This window comes from Magnolia sinica, chromosome 3 (assembly GCF_029962835.1).
Source record: "Magnolia sinica isolate HGM2019 chromosome 3, MsV1, whole genome shotgun sequence".
Classification (NCBI taxonomy): domain Eukaryota; kingdom Viridiplantae; phylum Streptophyta; class Magnoliopsida; order Magnoliales; family Magnoliaceae; genus Magnolia; species Magnolia sinica.
In genome coordinates, this window is record NC_080575.1 from 121456244 (window position 1) to 121472712 (window position 16469).

The 16469-nt window shown below is 41.3% G+C and overlaps 2 protein-coding genes and 1 pseudogene across 2 annotated transcripts; 2 read left to right on the forward strand and 1 right to left on the reverse strand.

The window, feature by feature from the left end:
* The first annotated feature begins 320 nt into the window (after positions 1-320).
* LOC131239135 (senescence-specific cysteine protease SAG39-like) lies at positions 321-5321 on the forward strand (annotated as a pseudogene).
* A 325-nt stretch (positions 5322-5646) lies between these two features.
* Positions 5647-7277, reverse strand: LOC131238736 (senescence-specific cysteine protease SAG39-like). The gene is made up of 2 exons (XM_058236345.1): positions 6449-7277; positions 5647-6332 (listed from the first exon to the last, which is right to left on the reverse strand). The coding sequence occupies exons 1-2, from the start codon at positions 6870-6872 to the stop codon at positions 5737-5739; spliced, it is 1020 nt and encodes a 339-aa protein (XP_058092328.1). The 5' UTR covers positions 6873-7277; the 3' UTR covers positions 5647-5736.
* Positions 7278-8144: 867 nt separating this feature from the next.
* LOC131238737 (senescence-specific cysteine protease SAG39-like) lies at positions 8145-9735 on the forward strand. Its single transcript, XM_058236346.1, has 2 exons — positions 8145-8571; positions 9080-9735. The coding sequence occupies exons 1-2, from the start codon at positions 8145-8147 to the stop codon at positions 9670-9672; spliced, it is 1020 nt and encodes a 339-aa protein (XP_058092329.1). The 3' UTR covers positions 9673-9735.
* The last annotated feature ends 6734 nt before the right edge of the window (positions 9736-16469 follow it).

A 16469-nucleotide genomic window follows, 5' to 3' on the forward strand; every position in this document is an offset into this window, starting at 1 on the left:
CCCTCCATCTCTAGCTAGGCCCTGGTGGAGGTAGTTTCCAATCCGCGCCCATGATAGCGCCATTGATAGTATGTGTAAACAGAGGAGAACGTAGACGAAAAGATTGCTATAACAAAAGGAAGCCTATCCCTGTACCCATCCACACCATTACATTTGCCCTGGCACGTAGGCTCTCTCTCTCAATAACAATAAATCAAGGGAGAGTAATGTTTTCTGTGGGGTGCAATGCAATGTCTATATAAATCAAAGCCTCTTTTGATTGTATGCATCCCTCCACCATACATCCTCAGCCCATCCATCACACCCTCTTACTTTGTACAATGGCTTCCATGTACCATTGTTTCTTTGTGGCCTTCTTCATCTTGGGAGCTTCGGCTTCTCAAGCCGTGGCCCGGCGCACTCTCCATGATTCATCCATGTCCAATCTTCATGAGCAATGGATGGCTCAATACGGGTGCACCTACATGGATGTGGCCAAAAAGGAACAACTTTTCAAGATGTTCGAGAGTAATGTGGAGTTGATAGAATCTTTTAACAGCGCAGGGGACCAATCATATAAATTAAGTGTTAATGCATTTGCTGATCTGACCAACGATGGGTTCAGGGCTGATCGTATGGATTTAGGCCCATCCGAGCAAGGGCATCAGAAGCCACATCCTTCATGTATGAGAATGTTACTGCACCATCTACAATGGACTGGAGAAAGAAAGGTGCTGTGACTCCCATCAAGGATCAGGGACAATGTGGTAAGTACTAATTAAGTAGACCATTAACCTTCACCTGCCCTCTACTAACCCTCATTGGTGACTGACCTCGTCAATCTGGACCATCCATCAGAATAGCCAGCTCCGGATGGGCCATGGACAAAGTCCAATTTTGAACCATTCAAAGAGTAGCCAACAGTTTCACTCAAATGAATGGGCAATATAAGTCTCATCTTCTTTTTTTAACTTTCTAGGATAACATTATATTAGCAATTGAATTAATGGGAGCATTGTAGGCCACTTTTTTCACATGGTTCATTCCATAAAATCAATATGATTTTTGTGCAATGGTCTATCCAAGAGGTGGCAGTTCTAATGAATGGCCAGGAGCAATGAGTAAATCAAGTGATGACCTCTTCTCAAACCACGTGAAGAATAAGAAAACCCAAACAAGTTTCTGTAACATTGTTAATACACACACTTATCAAATAAGAAAAGGGAAGATGAGATTGTTAATTTTGTGTTTTTACTAATTGTGGCTCAAATGTTCCAAAATAGGTTGTTGTTGGGCATTCTCAGCCGTTGCAGCCACAGAAGGAATTACACAACTTAAAACAGGTAAGTTGCTTTCACTATCGGAGCAAGAACTAGTGGACTGTGACACCAAAGGTGTGGATCAAGGCTGCAATGGTGGCCTCATGGATGACGCCTTTGATTTCATTCAACACAACTGCGGACTTACAACAGAAGCTAACTATCCTGATGAGGGAGTTGATGGCACGTGCAACCCCAAGAAGTCTTCCAACCATGCGGCGGAGATCAACAGTCATGAAGATGTACCAGCCAACAGTGAGAGTGCACTATTGAAGGCAGTGGCCAACCAGCCAATTTCAGTGGCCATTGATGCTGGAGGATTTGCCTTCCAATTCTACTCAAGTGGTGTATTCACAGGTGCTTGTGGTACTGACTTAGACCATGGTGTGACAGCCGTTGGATATGGGACTGCTGATGATGGGACCAAGTATTGGTTAGTAAAGAATTCATGGGGCATTGGGTGGGGTGAAGAAGGATATATAAGGATGGAAAGAGATGTTGATGCTAAGGAAGGCCTGTGTGGCATTGCCATGGAGGCTTATTACCCAACAGTATAGGAGATAATACATCATCCTCTACGTTTACAACCTTTCAGCTTATAAATGCTCTGTTCTATTAGGTGATGTTCTTTAGCTAGAAAGTGTTCAGACTACTCTAATATGTAATTGCATTGCAATGTATGATCTTATTACCTCAATACAACCATCTGGCTTCAGATTAGATCTCTGTTCTAACTTGGTTCTGTCCACCAATTGAAGGGTTAGGATTGCTTGCCGCATTCACTTGTGGGGTCCATTAGACCGACATCCTTGTATCAAGGACCATATAATTCTTCTCTTTCACTGGCACTCGCATTGAATTTCTTGAAGACACTCAACACTACCTCTTCATCTTATAAGAATCAAGCCTTTCTCTTAGCTGTATGAGCCTGAAACACTCCATTTTTTCATGGACAGCTAGCGAAGCAGGTTTTCAGGCTACTGCTAGAACGAGAAAACTGGAACTATTTAGTAGCTTGGGAGCCGATTTGGCAATCGACTACACAAGAGAACTTCAAAGAGCTGCCCGAGAAATGCAATGCTGTATATGATGCAGTGGGTAAGCTTCATTCCATGTTCAGGTTGTGTTTGGACACACAGATGAATCGAATCACGGACTATCATTTGAATCATGAAGAAATAAGATGTTTCAGGGCTGTGTTTGGATGCACATGTGAATTGAAGCATGGACATTCTGTTTAATAAAGAGGAAATGACCATATTAGAATGACATTTCCTAGTACATGCCTGTTCTTCTACAATGATTGTAGAATGAGATTATTCTACAACTCTGTGTGGGGCCCACCATGAAGTTTGCATGACGTCCTATCCATCCATCTGCGGTCTCTCACGTTTTCCTTGGATCCCAAAAATCAAGCTAATCCAAAACTCAGGTCAGCTACACCATGTATAATCATGCCTAAAACCTTTAAAATAACATGATATGGCCTGCCTGAGTTTTGGCATATCTGGATTTTTGGGTTTCCATTCATCATGGTGGTGTGCATCTTTTGAATGGATTGGATGGCATACACAGCAGGTTGAGCACGAAACAATATGGAAGGTTTTAATTGTGGGCATCCTCATCCCAGTTGTTCCCTGACCCACCTGTGACTTGGATTGGCCTGAGTTTTGGCATACAGGGTGAAGATTCAGTGGCATACCTTGAGGATGTATTGGATGTGGTCCATATATAACATGGGTCCCACACACCGCATTGTAGAATAAGCTTATTCTATAAATGTCATAGAGGAAGCGGCCTCTTCCTTGTATTAATACTGAGGAACAGCCATCCAATAGCAGTCATATTCCTTCCAAGTCCAACTTCAAAGAAATGTAATTGCAATTTTGAGGCAAATCCCTCAATATCAATGTTGAGGAAGGTAATAACAATATGGTCGCTTTCAGTTCTGTAAACTATTATTGCAGTCCAAGAGAACAGTGCATCCAAACATGCCCTTCCATATTAATTAGCAGCCCTCAAACTGGAGTTACAATTCCCCAACTCAGCTTGGGCATTCAAGCCCCACTTGAGAGTGATGTAATTGCAATTTGGAGTCCAGCCCGTTGGCCGAAATGCTCAAGTTCAAGGATGGCATTTCAACTTGGTTACTTCCACTTGGACTAATTATTGTAATTCAAATTGATAGTACAACCAAATGCACATTTTATTTACACATGAATTTAGGGGTATATGGTTACTGAACCATGAATTGGCCAGTAGGGAGGTTTCAGTTGTCTGTCCTACAGATGACGAGGAACTTAATGCAATTGGATGGATTGGAGGATCCTTAATCTGAGGGGGTTTCGGTTCTGACAAATGGGATCCATGGGCCAGTGTTTCTAGACCATTGGTCTATTGGCCCTGTGATGGATGGACTATGCCCAACAAATCTCCTGGATAGGACAATCCTAACCTTATGATTTGTAGTTAACTACTGGACTTTTAGGAAGAGTAATACAACAAAGGTTCACATTCAATGGAGAAAGGGCCAAGATTGGTGTCTAGGATCTTTAAACCCAGTAGTATTTTGGGGTATGGTGCATCCATGTGTGGGACACAAAAGAAAATGATCTGGATTAGTAAGCCGTCTGGCCCACTTATCAGTATTGAAGAGTACATGGTGCAAAGTTGCCAAGGATCCTATAATTCCTCATTGAATTAATCTTGAGAAGTTTGCATCTTTTCCCTTCTTTAAGACTCGAAAGCTCTTATCTTATTTGACAATGGCAAACATATTGCTGTTTTTTTGTTTGACAGAAATTTTAATGGACTGTGCAAGTGAACAACACAAATTGATTCAGATATGCTTTCTTGGCATTATCTTTCAATTTTTATGTGTATACATATTCTTTTGAGTTTTTACAATCCATGCATTTGAATAGTCATATATTCCTTCATATTATGAATTAGATATGCATAGATATGCTATCAAGTGCAATAGATTCAAAAAATAATTTCGCAGAAATTTTAATGACGGACTAAATCCGTCGCTGTTTTGAAATCATTATCGGATTTCAATGTCTACTGCCTATTCAAAGAGAAGCGATGGATGTGATCTATCGTAATACGATGAACAAAGTCCATCGCTAAATGAAGTTTTTTAGAGTTTTGCGAGACTTAATTGATTATCCTGGCCGATATGATTCGTCGTTTTTTCTTGATGGATTAGATATATCCTTTTTTTTTTTTTTCAATGGACTCTATCTGTCTTTTACGTTTTAGGACAAATTTGATGGACCATATGACAGAAGAAGCCCGTCATTAACTGCATTTTACGACGGACTCAGTCTGTCGTTTTTTCATTGTTGTGTTATAAAAAGAGAAATTCATCATATAACTTACATTTCAATTGATTCTTTTTTTTTTTTTTCTGCTTTGGTGTAGAGCTTAACTGATATATTTTTGACTACATGGTAGAGATCTTCTGTTAGTGAGTTACATAAGAACCAAACCATTAGAAGATCTCTGCCATGCAATCAAATCAATCAAGTTATACACCAAAGTAGGAAAAATAAAATCAGTTGGAATCAAGATTACATGATTATGAACAACATTGATAAAATCTTATTGCAATAATAAGTATATGGGCATCTCTCGTTGGATATAGAAAGTTTGGTAAACAATAATTTAATCCTTTAGGACTGATGCTTTATAACTTAAACTCATCCAAAAAATTTCCATTCATGGCTACACTTGTAATTTTATTTGTATCAAACAATAGAATTTGCGCTGATATTGTGTTAGTTCTCCAGATGAATAAATAGAGTTGATTTTTTTTTTTAATTTTTTTTTCCACTAGGTGATCCTAATAATGGGACAACCTATATATTGAAAGCAGTGAATAAGTTTTTTCTTTGATTATTATTTTGCGTATATAGACATCATGTCTTCGCGGAGGGTTTGTCAGATTCTCCTTCTACCACTTCGGAATTGGAGGACAAAGCCTGCCAAATACACCACAACAGCACTACCCATGTCTAGAGAGCCCAATGGTTGACTACACAACAACAGGAGCTCCCCCAAAAGAAGATACCCAGGGAGAGAAAACAAAGCAAATTCCACTTGAAGGGGACGGACCACCCAGAAGGTCAGGCCTACCCTACCACCACATCTTCGAGCATATTAATTTAGTTATTATATATCAAGCCGAGTGAAGTAAAGACTCATCCTAGTCTTGGAGTCAATCCCAACATGACTGGACATTGAGCCGAGGCGAGTTTTTTCAAGGTTCTGAACCATGTCATGAACCCATAGAAAAGTAAATGTTTGGAAACTATATGAGTGATAATGGAAGTAATCCATTACATAAAGAAACTACACATTTCTACATTTCTGCATAACACTTTTGTGATAAAAGCATAGGAAAAACAAGCATGAGACATGCAACTACTGAGGATTAAGCGGCGGTGGGATAAGAAGCTTGCATGGCAATACCACATATCCCTTCTTCAGCATCAACATCCCTTTCCATCATTATATATCCATCTTCACCCCAAGAAGTGCCCCATGAATTCTTCACTAGCCAATACTTAGTCCCATCGTCTGCGGTCCCATATCCAACGGCCGTCACTCCATGGTCTAGTTCGGTACCACAATCTCCCATAAAGACACCACTCGAGTAAAACTGGAAGTCAGATCCACTAGCGTCAATTGCGACAGAAACAGGTTGGTTGGCCACAGCCTTCAATAGAGCTTTCTCACTGTTGGCCGTAACATCTTCGTAACCGTTGATCTTAGCCACATGGTTGGCTGCCTTCTTCGAGTTGCAAGTGCCATCAATTCCCTCGTAGGGGTAGTTGGCTTCAGTTGTAAGTCCTCCGTTGTGTCGGATGAAATCGAAGGCATCATCCATGAGACCACCTTCACAGCCTTGATCCTCGCCGTTGATATCACAATCCACCACCTCTTGCTCGGACAGAGAAACCAACTTCCCTGTCTTGAGTTGGGTAATCCCTTCCATGGCTGCTACCGCTGAGAATGCCCAGCAGCATCCTATTTGGCGACATCCGATGGCAAGTTAACTATAATAATTTCATGTCCCTTTCTAGAAGAAAGTTGCAGTAATGGAAGAAAATCAGCTAGATTCATGAGTAGGTTATAAAGCTTACCACATTGTCCTTGGTCTTTGATTGGGGTTACAGCGCCTTTCTTTCTCCAATCCATACTAGCTGGCACAGTCACGTTCTCATACATGAATGACGCGGCTCTGGATGCTCTTGTTTGAGTGGGCTTAAATCCGTTATGGGTGGACTTGAACTCCTCGTTGGTTTGGTCTGCAAATTCATTTACACTTAGCTTGTAAGATCGGTCACCGGCATTGTTGAAGGATTCTATGAATTCCACATTATCCTTGAATATCTTGAAACGAAGCTCTTTCTCAGCTGCATCCTTGTAAGTGCGACCATACTGAGCCATCCATTGCTTGTGCTTGTTGGACATGGACGCTTCCTGTAGAGTGCGGCCCATGGCTTGAGAAGCCCAGACTCCCAATATGAACAAGGCTATGAAGAAAGATTTGGTTGATGAAGCCATGGTGTTAGGTGAGGAGTGTATGGATGATCTGATGATGTGATTATGGAGGTGGATTCATACACTTACTCTAAGCTGAGTTTATATCCGGGGTATTGGGCCCCACATGATTCACTGATCTCCATGGCTTTATTGTTACTGTGGTGAAGATTAAGACTTGATATACGTGCTTGATCAAGTGTATTGATTTCGATGGCTAAAATGACGTTTTCTAATCTAACCCATCTTATACTTAAATTTCGTGTACGTTGCGCTTCTCTATACTAACATTCTGTTTTTTTCGCTGGTGGTGATCTACAAGGTTTGCCCCACCTTTTGAACGACCAGACTCTAATACACTGGCTGACACGTTGGCAGTAAAGAAAGTTATGGTCCATGTACACGTCAACAAATGTGCCAATATGGTAAACATGTACAAGATCTGAGTAGTCCATGTTTTGTGTGTGCATCTGACCCGTCCAACAGTTGCGCCCATCATGATGGTCAGACCCTCCAAAACCAGGCTGATCTGACAATCAGATGGGTCAAACCGCAAAAAACAATTTAAAATTAACCTCATAAAAATGTCCAAATTCAAGAAGCGGGGCCCACCTAATAATTGGATTGGCCAGAATTCTGAGTCTTCTAACCATTATGGCTGGGAGACCCCGTTGGACGGATTGGATTCTTTACACATACCACGTGAGCCCCACTTCGGTCTTTAGGATGTTGTATATGGGTTTCTAGGGTGTATAGATGAATGGAGTGATTTTCGGGTTGGGTTTATATCTTTGCGTGTAAGTGCCAACTTGTCACGTGTGTATGCTATCCAAGTCATTCAGAAGGCAGGCCATGCCGCCAGGCACAAAAAATAGGGTGTTTCTGCCTATCAGGTGGATCACATCAGAAGGTGTTTATGTCCCTCTCTCCTTCTAAACGACTCAGATGTCGTACACAATCAGATGTTCACAAGATTTACGGTAACTAAACCTTGATAGTGCCATTGATAGTATGTGTAAACAGAGGAGAACGTAGACGAAAAGATTGCTATAACAAAATTAGGAAGCCTGTCCCTGTACCCATCCACACCATTACATTTGCCCCGGCACGTATATATCTCTCTCTCTCTCTCCCTCCCTCCCTCCTCTCTTTATCTCAATAACAAGAAAGCAAGGGAGAGTAATGACTTCTGTGGGGCACAATGCAGTGTCTATATAAAGCAAAGCCTCTTTTGATTTTATGCATCCCTTCTCCATACATCCTCAGCCCATCCATCACACCCTCTTACTTTGCACAATGGCTTCCATGTACCATTGTTTCTTTGTGGCCTTCTTCATCTTGGGAGCTTTGGCTTCTCAAGCCATGGCCCGGCGCACTCTCCATGACTCATCCATGTCCGATCTCCATGAGCAATGGATGGCTCAAAATGGACGCACGTACAAGGATGTGGCTGAAAAGGAACAACGTTTCAAGATATTCAAGAGTAATGTGGAGTTGATAGAATCTTTTAACAGCATAGGGGACCGATCATACAAGTTAAGCGTCAATGCATTTGCCGATATGACGAACGACGAGTTCAGGGCCGCTCGTAATGGATATAGGCCCACCCGAGCAAGGGCTTCAGAAGCCACATCCTTCATGTATGAGAATGTTACTGCACCATCTACAATGGACTGGAGAAAGAAAGGTGCTGTGACTCCCATCAAGGATCAGGGACAATGCGGTAAGTACTAAGTAGACCATGAACCTTCACCTGCGCTCTACTAACCCTCATTGGTGACTGAGCTAGTCAATCTGGACCATCCATCAGAATGGCCAGCTCTGGATGGACCATGGCCAAAGTCCAATTTTGAACCATACAAAGAGTAGCCAACAATTTCATTCGAATGAATGGGCAATACAAGTCTATCTTTTTTAAACTTTCTAGGATAACATTACATTCGCCATTGACTTAATGGGGGCATTGCAGACCACTTTTTAATGCATAATTAATACCATAAAATCAATATGATTTTTGGGCAATAGTCTATCCAAGAGGTGGAAAATCTAATGAATGGCCAGGTTCAATTAGTAAATAAAGTGATGATCTCTTCTTGAACTGATGAAGAATAAGAAAACCCAAGCAAGTATCTGTAACATTGTTAATACACGCACTCATCAAATAAGAAAAGGGAAGATGAGATTGTTAATTTTGTGTTTTTACTAATTGTGGCTCAAATGTTCCAAAATAGGTTGTTGTTGGGCATTCTCAGCCGTTGCAGCCACAGAAGGAATTACACAACTTAAAACAGGTAAGTTGCTTTCACTATCGGAGCAAGAGCTAGTGGACTGTGACACCAAAGGTGTGGATCAAGGATGCAATGGTGGCCTCATGGATGATGCCTTCGATTTCATTCAACACAACCGAGGACTTACAACAGAAGCAAACTATCCATACGAGGGAGTTGATGGCACTTGCAACCCCAAGAAGTCTTCTGACCATGCGGCCAAGATCAACAGTCATGAAGATGTACCAGCCAACAGTGAGAATGCACTATTGAAGGCAGTGGCCAATCAGCCAATTTCAGTGGCCATTGATGCTGGAGGATTTGCCTTCCAATTCTACTCAAGTGGTGTATTCACGGGTGCTTGTGGTACTGACTTAGACCATGGTGTGACAGCCGTTGGATATGGGACTGCTGATGATGGGACTAAGTATTGGCTGGTAAAGAATTCATGGGGCATTGGGTGGGGTGAAGAAGGATATATAAGGATGGAACGAGATGTTGATGCTAAGGAAGGCCTGTGTGGTATTGCCATGGAGGCTTCTTACCCAACAGCATAGTAGATAATACATCATACTCGATGTTTACAACCTTTCAGCTTATAAATGCTCTGTTCTATTTCAGACTGCTCTAATATGTAATTATATTACAATGTATGATCTTATTACCTCAATATAATCATCTGGCTTCAGATTAGATCTTCTAAATTAGTTCAACCATCTGACCACGGGAGGCACGATATGGAAGGTAAGGATCCATTCCCATGATCACGTGGGCAACTGTGACACATTGCTCATTTCAAGGATGTCTACAAACATAACAACCATTCTTATAAGGCTGTGTTTGGATGTACAAGTGATCGATCAAATTACAAAATTTCATCTCAATTTTAACCAGGAAACAAATTTGAGAGCATTTCGTAGTCTGCCAAGACGATATAGTCCTCACATTGTACGGCAACTAACCTATTGGCTGCTGAAAAAGTGGGCCACTGATCACATATAGCCAACAGAATGCTAAGTTCTCGACCTAACCAGGCCATTCCGACAAACATGCTAGCTATGCAGGTAATCCGCACCATGGAAACAGTAGGCTTCACCATCAAGATCAAATGGAGGATCAGGCTGGTCCGTTCATTAGGTGAGCTACTCCGGTTGAATCAGTGGACAACCGATGGTCTGAATCAACATTCATTTAAGGCCCACCCAATAAGCAGCCGGCCTTTTATTTATTTATTTATTTTACAGGTGATCTCCATGGTGGGCCTACCAATTGTTGCGCAGCACGCCAACAACGCAGTGAACCGAGATCCAATATCCGGTCTCACCAACAACTGATAAACAAGAAGAAATATATACTAGAAACAGAATCAAAACATTCCAAACAAACCACAAGACAAGATATACGTGGAAAAATTCCAAATAAGGGTAAAAAACCACGCATGCAAACTTCCACTATGAAGAAAAATGAAGATTACATTGCAATATATATACTAACATCTCCTTTAGAAGTATAAGGAAAATCCTTTGCCCATACCTTAGAATTATTTCTCATACCCTAGAAAAACCCTAGGGACACTTATTTATAGTTTAGGCAACTTTACTTTCGCACCTCTACGAAAACCGACTCAAAAATCCGCAGTCCGTATCAAATCTGAAAACGAATTTGCGTAACCTCGACTGGTCGAGCAGAGTGCTCGACTGGTCGAGTATAGGCCTCGACCGGTCCAGCACCTCGGAACCCAAAACCTAATGCTTGATGGACTTTGAGTCGAGCCAGTCCTCGACTGGTCGAGTGGGCCACTCGACTGGTCGAGCGGCCGTTCAGATGTGGCTCCACATCTCAACAATCTCCCACTTGGAGACACATCGCCATAAGCTTTCGTCTTCTTCATCCGGAGTGCACCACCTCCCCATCTTCAAGCCTGAAGACCAATCAAAGCTGAACAGAGCTTCAACTTCTCCCGTGTGACCGCTTTGGTCAGCATATCTGCAGGATTCTCACTTATATGAATCTTCTCCAGAGCAATCGATCCATCTTCCAGTAACGAACGTGTAAAGTGATATCTGATAGTAATATGCCTGGTCCTTAAATAAAATGTTGAATTCTTAGCTAACTGTATTGCACTCTGACTGTCACTGTACAGCTTGCAACCTACTAGCTTCTTACCCAACTCTTCCATGAAACCTTACATCCACACCATCTCCTTACATGCTTTTGTAGCCGCAACATATTTTGCTTCTGTCGTACTGATAGGTACTATCTTTTGTAACTGAGAGACCTAACTGACTGCAGCACTACCCAAAGTAAAGACATAACCTGTAGTGCTTCTTCTGCTGTCGATATCTCCTGTCAAATCTGAATCTACGTAGATTTGTAGCTTGATTTCCGATTCACCGTAGCACAACCTTATATCTATAGTACCTACCAGGTATCTGAGGATCCACTTCACAGCTTCTCAATGTTCCTTCCTGAGGTGTTTATGACCTGCTAACAACTCCCACTGCTTGAACAATGTCTGGCCTCGTGCTCACCATAGCATATATGAGACTCCCAATAGCTGACGCGTATGATACTTTAGCCATGTACTCCCGTTCCTCCTGCGTCTTTGCCCCTCACTCCTTAGATAACTTGAAGTGGTTGACTAATGGAGTGCTAACCGGCTTAGCACATCCCCTATTGAATCGATCAAGTACCTTGGTTATGTACTCTGTTTGTGACAAAACTAGTTTTTTGTTTTCCCTGTCACGCTTTATTCTTATGCTTAAGATCTGTTTTGTAGCTCCTAAATCCTTCGCGACAAATTCTCTAGGCAGTTCTCTTTTGAGATCTGAGATGTCCTTCATGCTTGAACCAGGCACAAGCATATCATCAACGTACAGAAGAAGGATGATATACAACGTATCAAACTTATTCAAATAACTACAGTGGTCTACATGACATCTCCTAAAACCGTTTTTCGACATGAAACTGTCGAACTTCTTGTACCACTGCCTCGAGGTCTGCTTCAAGTCATATACACTCTTCTTCAGTTTGCATACTTTGTTCTCCTTTCCTGACGCCACATATCCTATCGGCTGATGCATATATATCTTTTCTTCAAGGTCCCATGAAGAAAGGTTGTCTTAACATCTAGTTGCTCTAGGTATAAGTCCTCTATAGCCACTATATTCAAGATCATGCGAATCGTAGACATTTTTACTACTGGTGAAAATATTTCAGTGAAATCGATACGTTCCTTTTGTTGAAACCCTTTGACAACCAGTCTAGCCTTGTACCGTTTCAAACCATCGTGCTTCTCTTTCAGTCTGTAAACCCACTTATTATGAAGAGCTTTCTTACCCTTGGGTAGAATGACTAGCTTTCATGTACGATTAGACTCAAGAGAGTCCATCTCATCATCCATGGCCTACTCCCACTTAACCCGTGTATCTGACTGTAATGCCTCTTCAAAACACTCTGGTTCACCATTATCTGTCAGCAGTAGATAATGTAAGGAGGGTGAGTATCGGACCGTGGGTCTCCTCTCCCGAGTAGATCTCCTCACAACTGATGTATGCAGCTTTGCCTCATAATGCTCCTGTAAATGATCATCCTGTGGCGTTGTAACACTCGTGTCTAGTAACTCTTCCAACTCTTTGAATTCTTTCTCCTTAGCCTTATTTTCCTGCACACTGTCCTTATGTATCATTTTTTCATTGAAGACTACATTTTTTACTTCTGATGATTTTCCTGTTTTCTGTATCCAAAAACCTATAGCTAAAATCATGCTGCCTGTAGCCTATAAACGTGTACCTCCTGGACTTCGCATCCAGCTTGTTTCTGTGCTCTGCATCAATGTGAATATATGAAGTATAACAAAACATTCTGAGATGTGCAAGGTTCACTTCTTTCCCAGTCCACATTTCTTCTAGTAGCCCACCATCCAATGGTGTTGAGGGACTTCTATTGATGAGATATGCGGCAATATTCATAGCATCTGCCCAAAACGTCTTGGACAATCTTGCATGTAACGTTACGCTCCTGTCGCCCTCAAGGATGGTCCTGTTAATGCGCTCAGCCACACCATTCTGCTGTGGTATCTCTTAATCATTTTCTGATGTTTGATTCCATTTGCTTTACAATACTCCTCAAATTTCTTATCACAGTACTCTCCCCCATTATTAGATCTGAGACATTTTACTATTTTACCTGTTTTGTTTTCTACCATTACTTTTCACTTCTTAAATACATCAAATACATCAGATTTGTGCTTTAAAAAATAAACCATAGTTTTCTACTAGCATCATCAATAAAAGAAACAAAATAACGTGAGCTACCAACAGATGATACTTGTGCCGATCCCCACACATCAGTGTATACAAGCTCCAATAGATGTGTCTTTGGAGCGCGTCCTGTTTTCTGAAAGCTTACTCTCTTCTGCTTACCATACACGCAGTCCTCGCAGAATTCTAAGTCAATAGACTTCAGCCCTGGTAGCTTCCCTTTTGACAATAACACTTTCATCCCCTTCTCACTCATATGTCCCAACCTCTGATGCCATAACTGCCCATTCACTCCAGTTGATTCGACTGTGAGTGAACGATATGATCCTAAAGTCACGTACAAAGTACCTTCCTTCTTGCCTCGAGATATCACTAAGGCACTTTTTGTGATCTTCCAGGAATCATTGGTGAATGTTGTCACATAACCGGTATCGGCCAACTGCTCCACTGAGATCAAGTTCCGTTTCAAACTCGGTACAAGTCTGATATCCTTCAATTTCAAAGTCGTTCCATCTTTCTGATTTACATAAATGTCTCCCTTTCCAACGATACTGCACGACTCATCATCACTCAGGTAGACTCTCCCGAAGTCACCTGACACATAATTACGCAGAACTTTCTTACATGAGGTGACATGAAACGAAACACCCGAATCTATAACCCAAGACTCATTCCTCGCATCAAGAGACAAGATCAACGCATCTGTGTCACTCTCCTCAGATAGATTCACTGAATCCTTTCCGCCTTAAGAGCTTCCTTCTTGTTTCTTGAGCGCTCTGCAATCACATTTCATGTGCCCCTTCTTCTCGCAATGCTAACACCCGTCTTTATTTTTCGATCTTTTGGACTTTTTCCTTGACTTAGAACGTCCGTGTTTATTGACTCATTTGTTTAACGATCTTCCTCTTCCTTCAACTTTTAGAGCATTCCCTGAATCCGCTGAAACTCCTGATGTCTTTCTTCTAGATTCTTAACTGAGAATTAGACCGGCCACATCATCAATTTTCAGTTTTGTCGACCTTGAAGAATTGCTCACAGCAATCATCAAACCATCCCAACTGTCTAATAAAGTGGACAAGATCAATAACGCCCTGATGTCATCTTAAAAAATAATGCTAATGGATTTCAACTGGCTCGTAACTGTATTGAACTCGTTTAGATGTTTAGCCACACTCCCACCATCTAACATTTTCATGTTGAATAACTGTTTCATAAGATGAATCTTGTTGGATACTGAGGATTTTTCATACATATTGGCTAGGGCTTTCATTAATTCTTTTGTAGTTTTCATCTTGGATATATTGAAGGCGATGCTCTTAGATAAAGAGAGTTGGATCGTTCCTAAAGCCTTCCGATCCAATAAAAACAATTCATTATCTGTCATCCTTTTTGGTTTCTTTTCTTTTTCTCCTAGAGGAATATAGAGGTCCTTCCGATACAGATAATCCTCCATCTGCATCTTCTAGAAGGAAAAGTTTGAACCATCAAACTTCTCAATTCTAGTCTTCCCTTCTTCCTTCATTGCTCATAATAAAACTAAACCAATATCTCTGATACCAGTTGTTGCGTAGCACGCCAACAACGCAATGAACCAAGATCCAATCATCGGTCTCACCCACAAACGATAAACAAGAAGAAATATATATTAGAAATAGAATCAAAGCATTCTAAACAAACCATAAGACAAGATATACGTGGAATAACTCAAATAAGGGTAAAAAACCATGGATGCAAACTTCCACTATGAAGAAAAACGAAGATTACAAGGTAATATACTAATCTTTCCCTTGGAAGTAGAGAGAAAACCCTTTGCCCACACCTTAGAATTATTTCTCATACCTTAGAAAAGCCCTAGAGACACCTACTTATAGTTTAGGCAACTTCACTTTCGCACCTCTGCGAAAACCGACTCAAAAATCCACAGTCCATCTCAAATCCGGAAACGAATCTGCGTAACCTCGACTGGTTGAGCAGGGTGCTCGACTGGTCGAGCAGACTCTCAACTGGTTGAGCATGGGCCTTAACCGGTCGAGCACCTCGAAACCCAAAACTTGATGCTCGCTGGACTTTGAGTCGAGTCAGTCCTCGACTGGTCGAGTGGGGCACTCGACTGGTTGAGTGGCTGTTTAGATGTGGCTCCACATCTCAACACCGATTGCATGGTACAATTGTGTCCTACAAAATTTTCTGTGGGAAAGTCGCAATTGGACACATGTCTTTGGCTGTACTAATCATTTCTTCCCCTCAACAGCTACACTTGATCTCTTTCCTAGTTTCGATTGATGACTGTTACGTAATACTTCATGGAAGATTGTGGAACTGCTAAGGTTAAAAAAAAAAAAAAAAAAAAACTCTTTTATGCCTGTTTGGCAACTCTCTCATCAGTGCCTTTGCTTGCTTATGAAACTAAAAAGTTATTTTTTAAGTTAGTTTGGAAAGCATCTTTTGAAAAGTAAGTTAGCATATTAAAGTTGTTTATAATCTTATGGAATTTTGATCAAAGTAGAATTGTAGAATAACCAAAAGCCTAAAAATTGGGAAAATTAACTATAATAACCTCGATGTATGGTCAAATTCTCTAAAGAAATTCAACCATTCAAATATTCTGAGGGTAGCCTTCTGACAAGCTTTCGAAAATTACTTGGACCAAAATGCCCTTTGTACTCAGTTCAAAAGTTGTACGGTTTTTCAGTGAATAAGAAGTTATGTTGTATTTAATGATGTGTACGGAGCCCTTTTTGGGGCGTGGGCAAGGCCCAACTCATGGGGCCCACACCGTTGTATGTGTATAATCCATGCCGCCTATCCTTCTTGCCATGTCATTTTAGGGCTAGGGCCTAAATATCAGCATGATCCAGTGCTCGTGTGGCCCATATAATAGAAAATAATGGTGATTGTTGAAACATCCTAAGCTCACTAGATGTTTGTTAGAAGTGGACATTGCTCAAGTCAGGACTGTTTGGGCCCATGTCTAGCTGGCCGAGAAGGTGGATGAATCGGATCACCCCATTATGGGCCTTAGGCTATGGTACCAATAGTTAGGTAGTAAAGGAAGTGAACACGTGAAAGCAGGTTCTGTATACGTCATTAAA

Excerpts from the sequence above, each read along its gene's own strand:
- LOC131238736 (XM_058236345.1), bottom strand. The coding sequence starts at position 6,872 with ATGGCTTCATCAACCAAATCTTTCTTCATAGCCTTGTTCATATTGGGA. Across the intron at positions 6,333-6,448 it reads CAAAGACCAAGGACAATGTG|GATGCTGCTGGGCATTCTCA; the intron begins GTAAGCTTTATA and ends GTCGCCAAATAG.
- LOC131238737 (XM_058236346.1), top strand. The coding sequence starts at position 8,145 with ATGGCTTCCATGTACCATTGTTTCTTTGTGGCCTTCTTCATCTTGGGA. Across the intron at positions 8,572-9,079 it reads CAAGGATCAGGGACAATGCG|GTTGTTGTTGGGCATTCTCA; the intron begins GTAAGTACTAAG and ends GTTCCAAAATAG.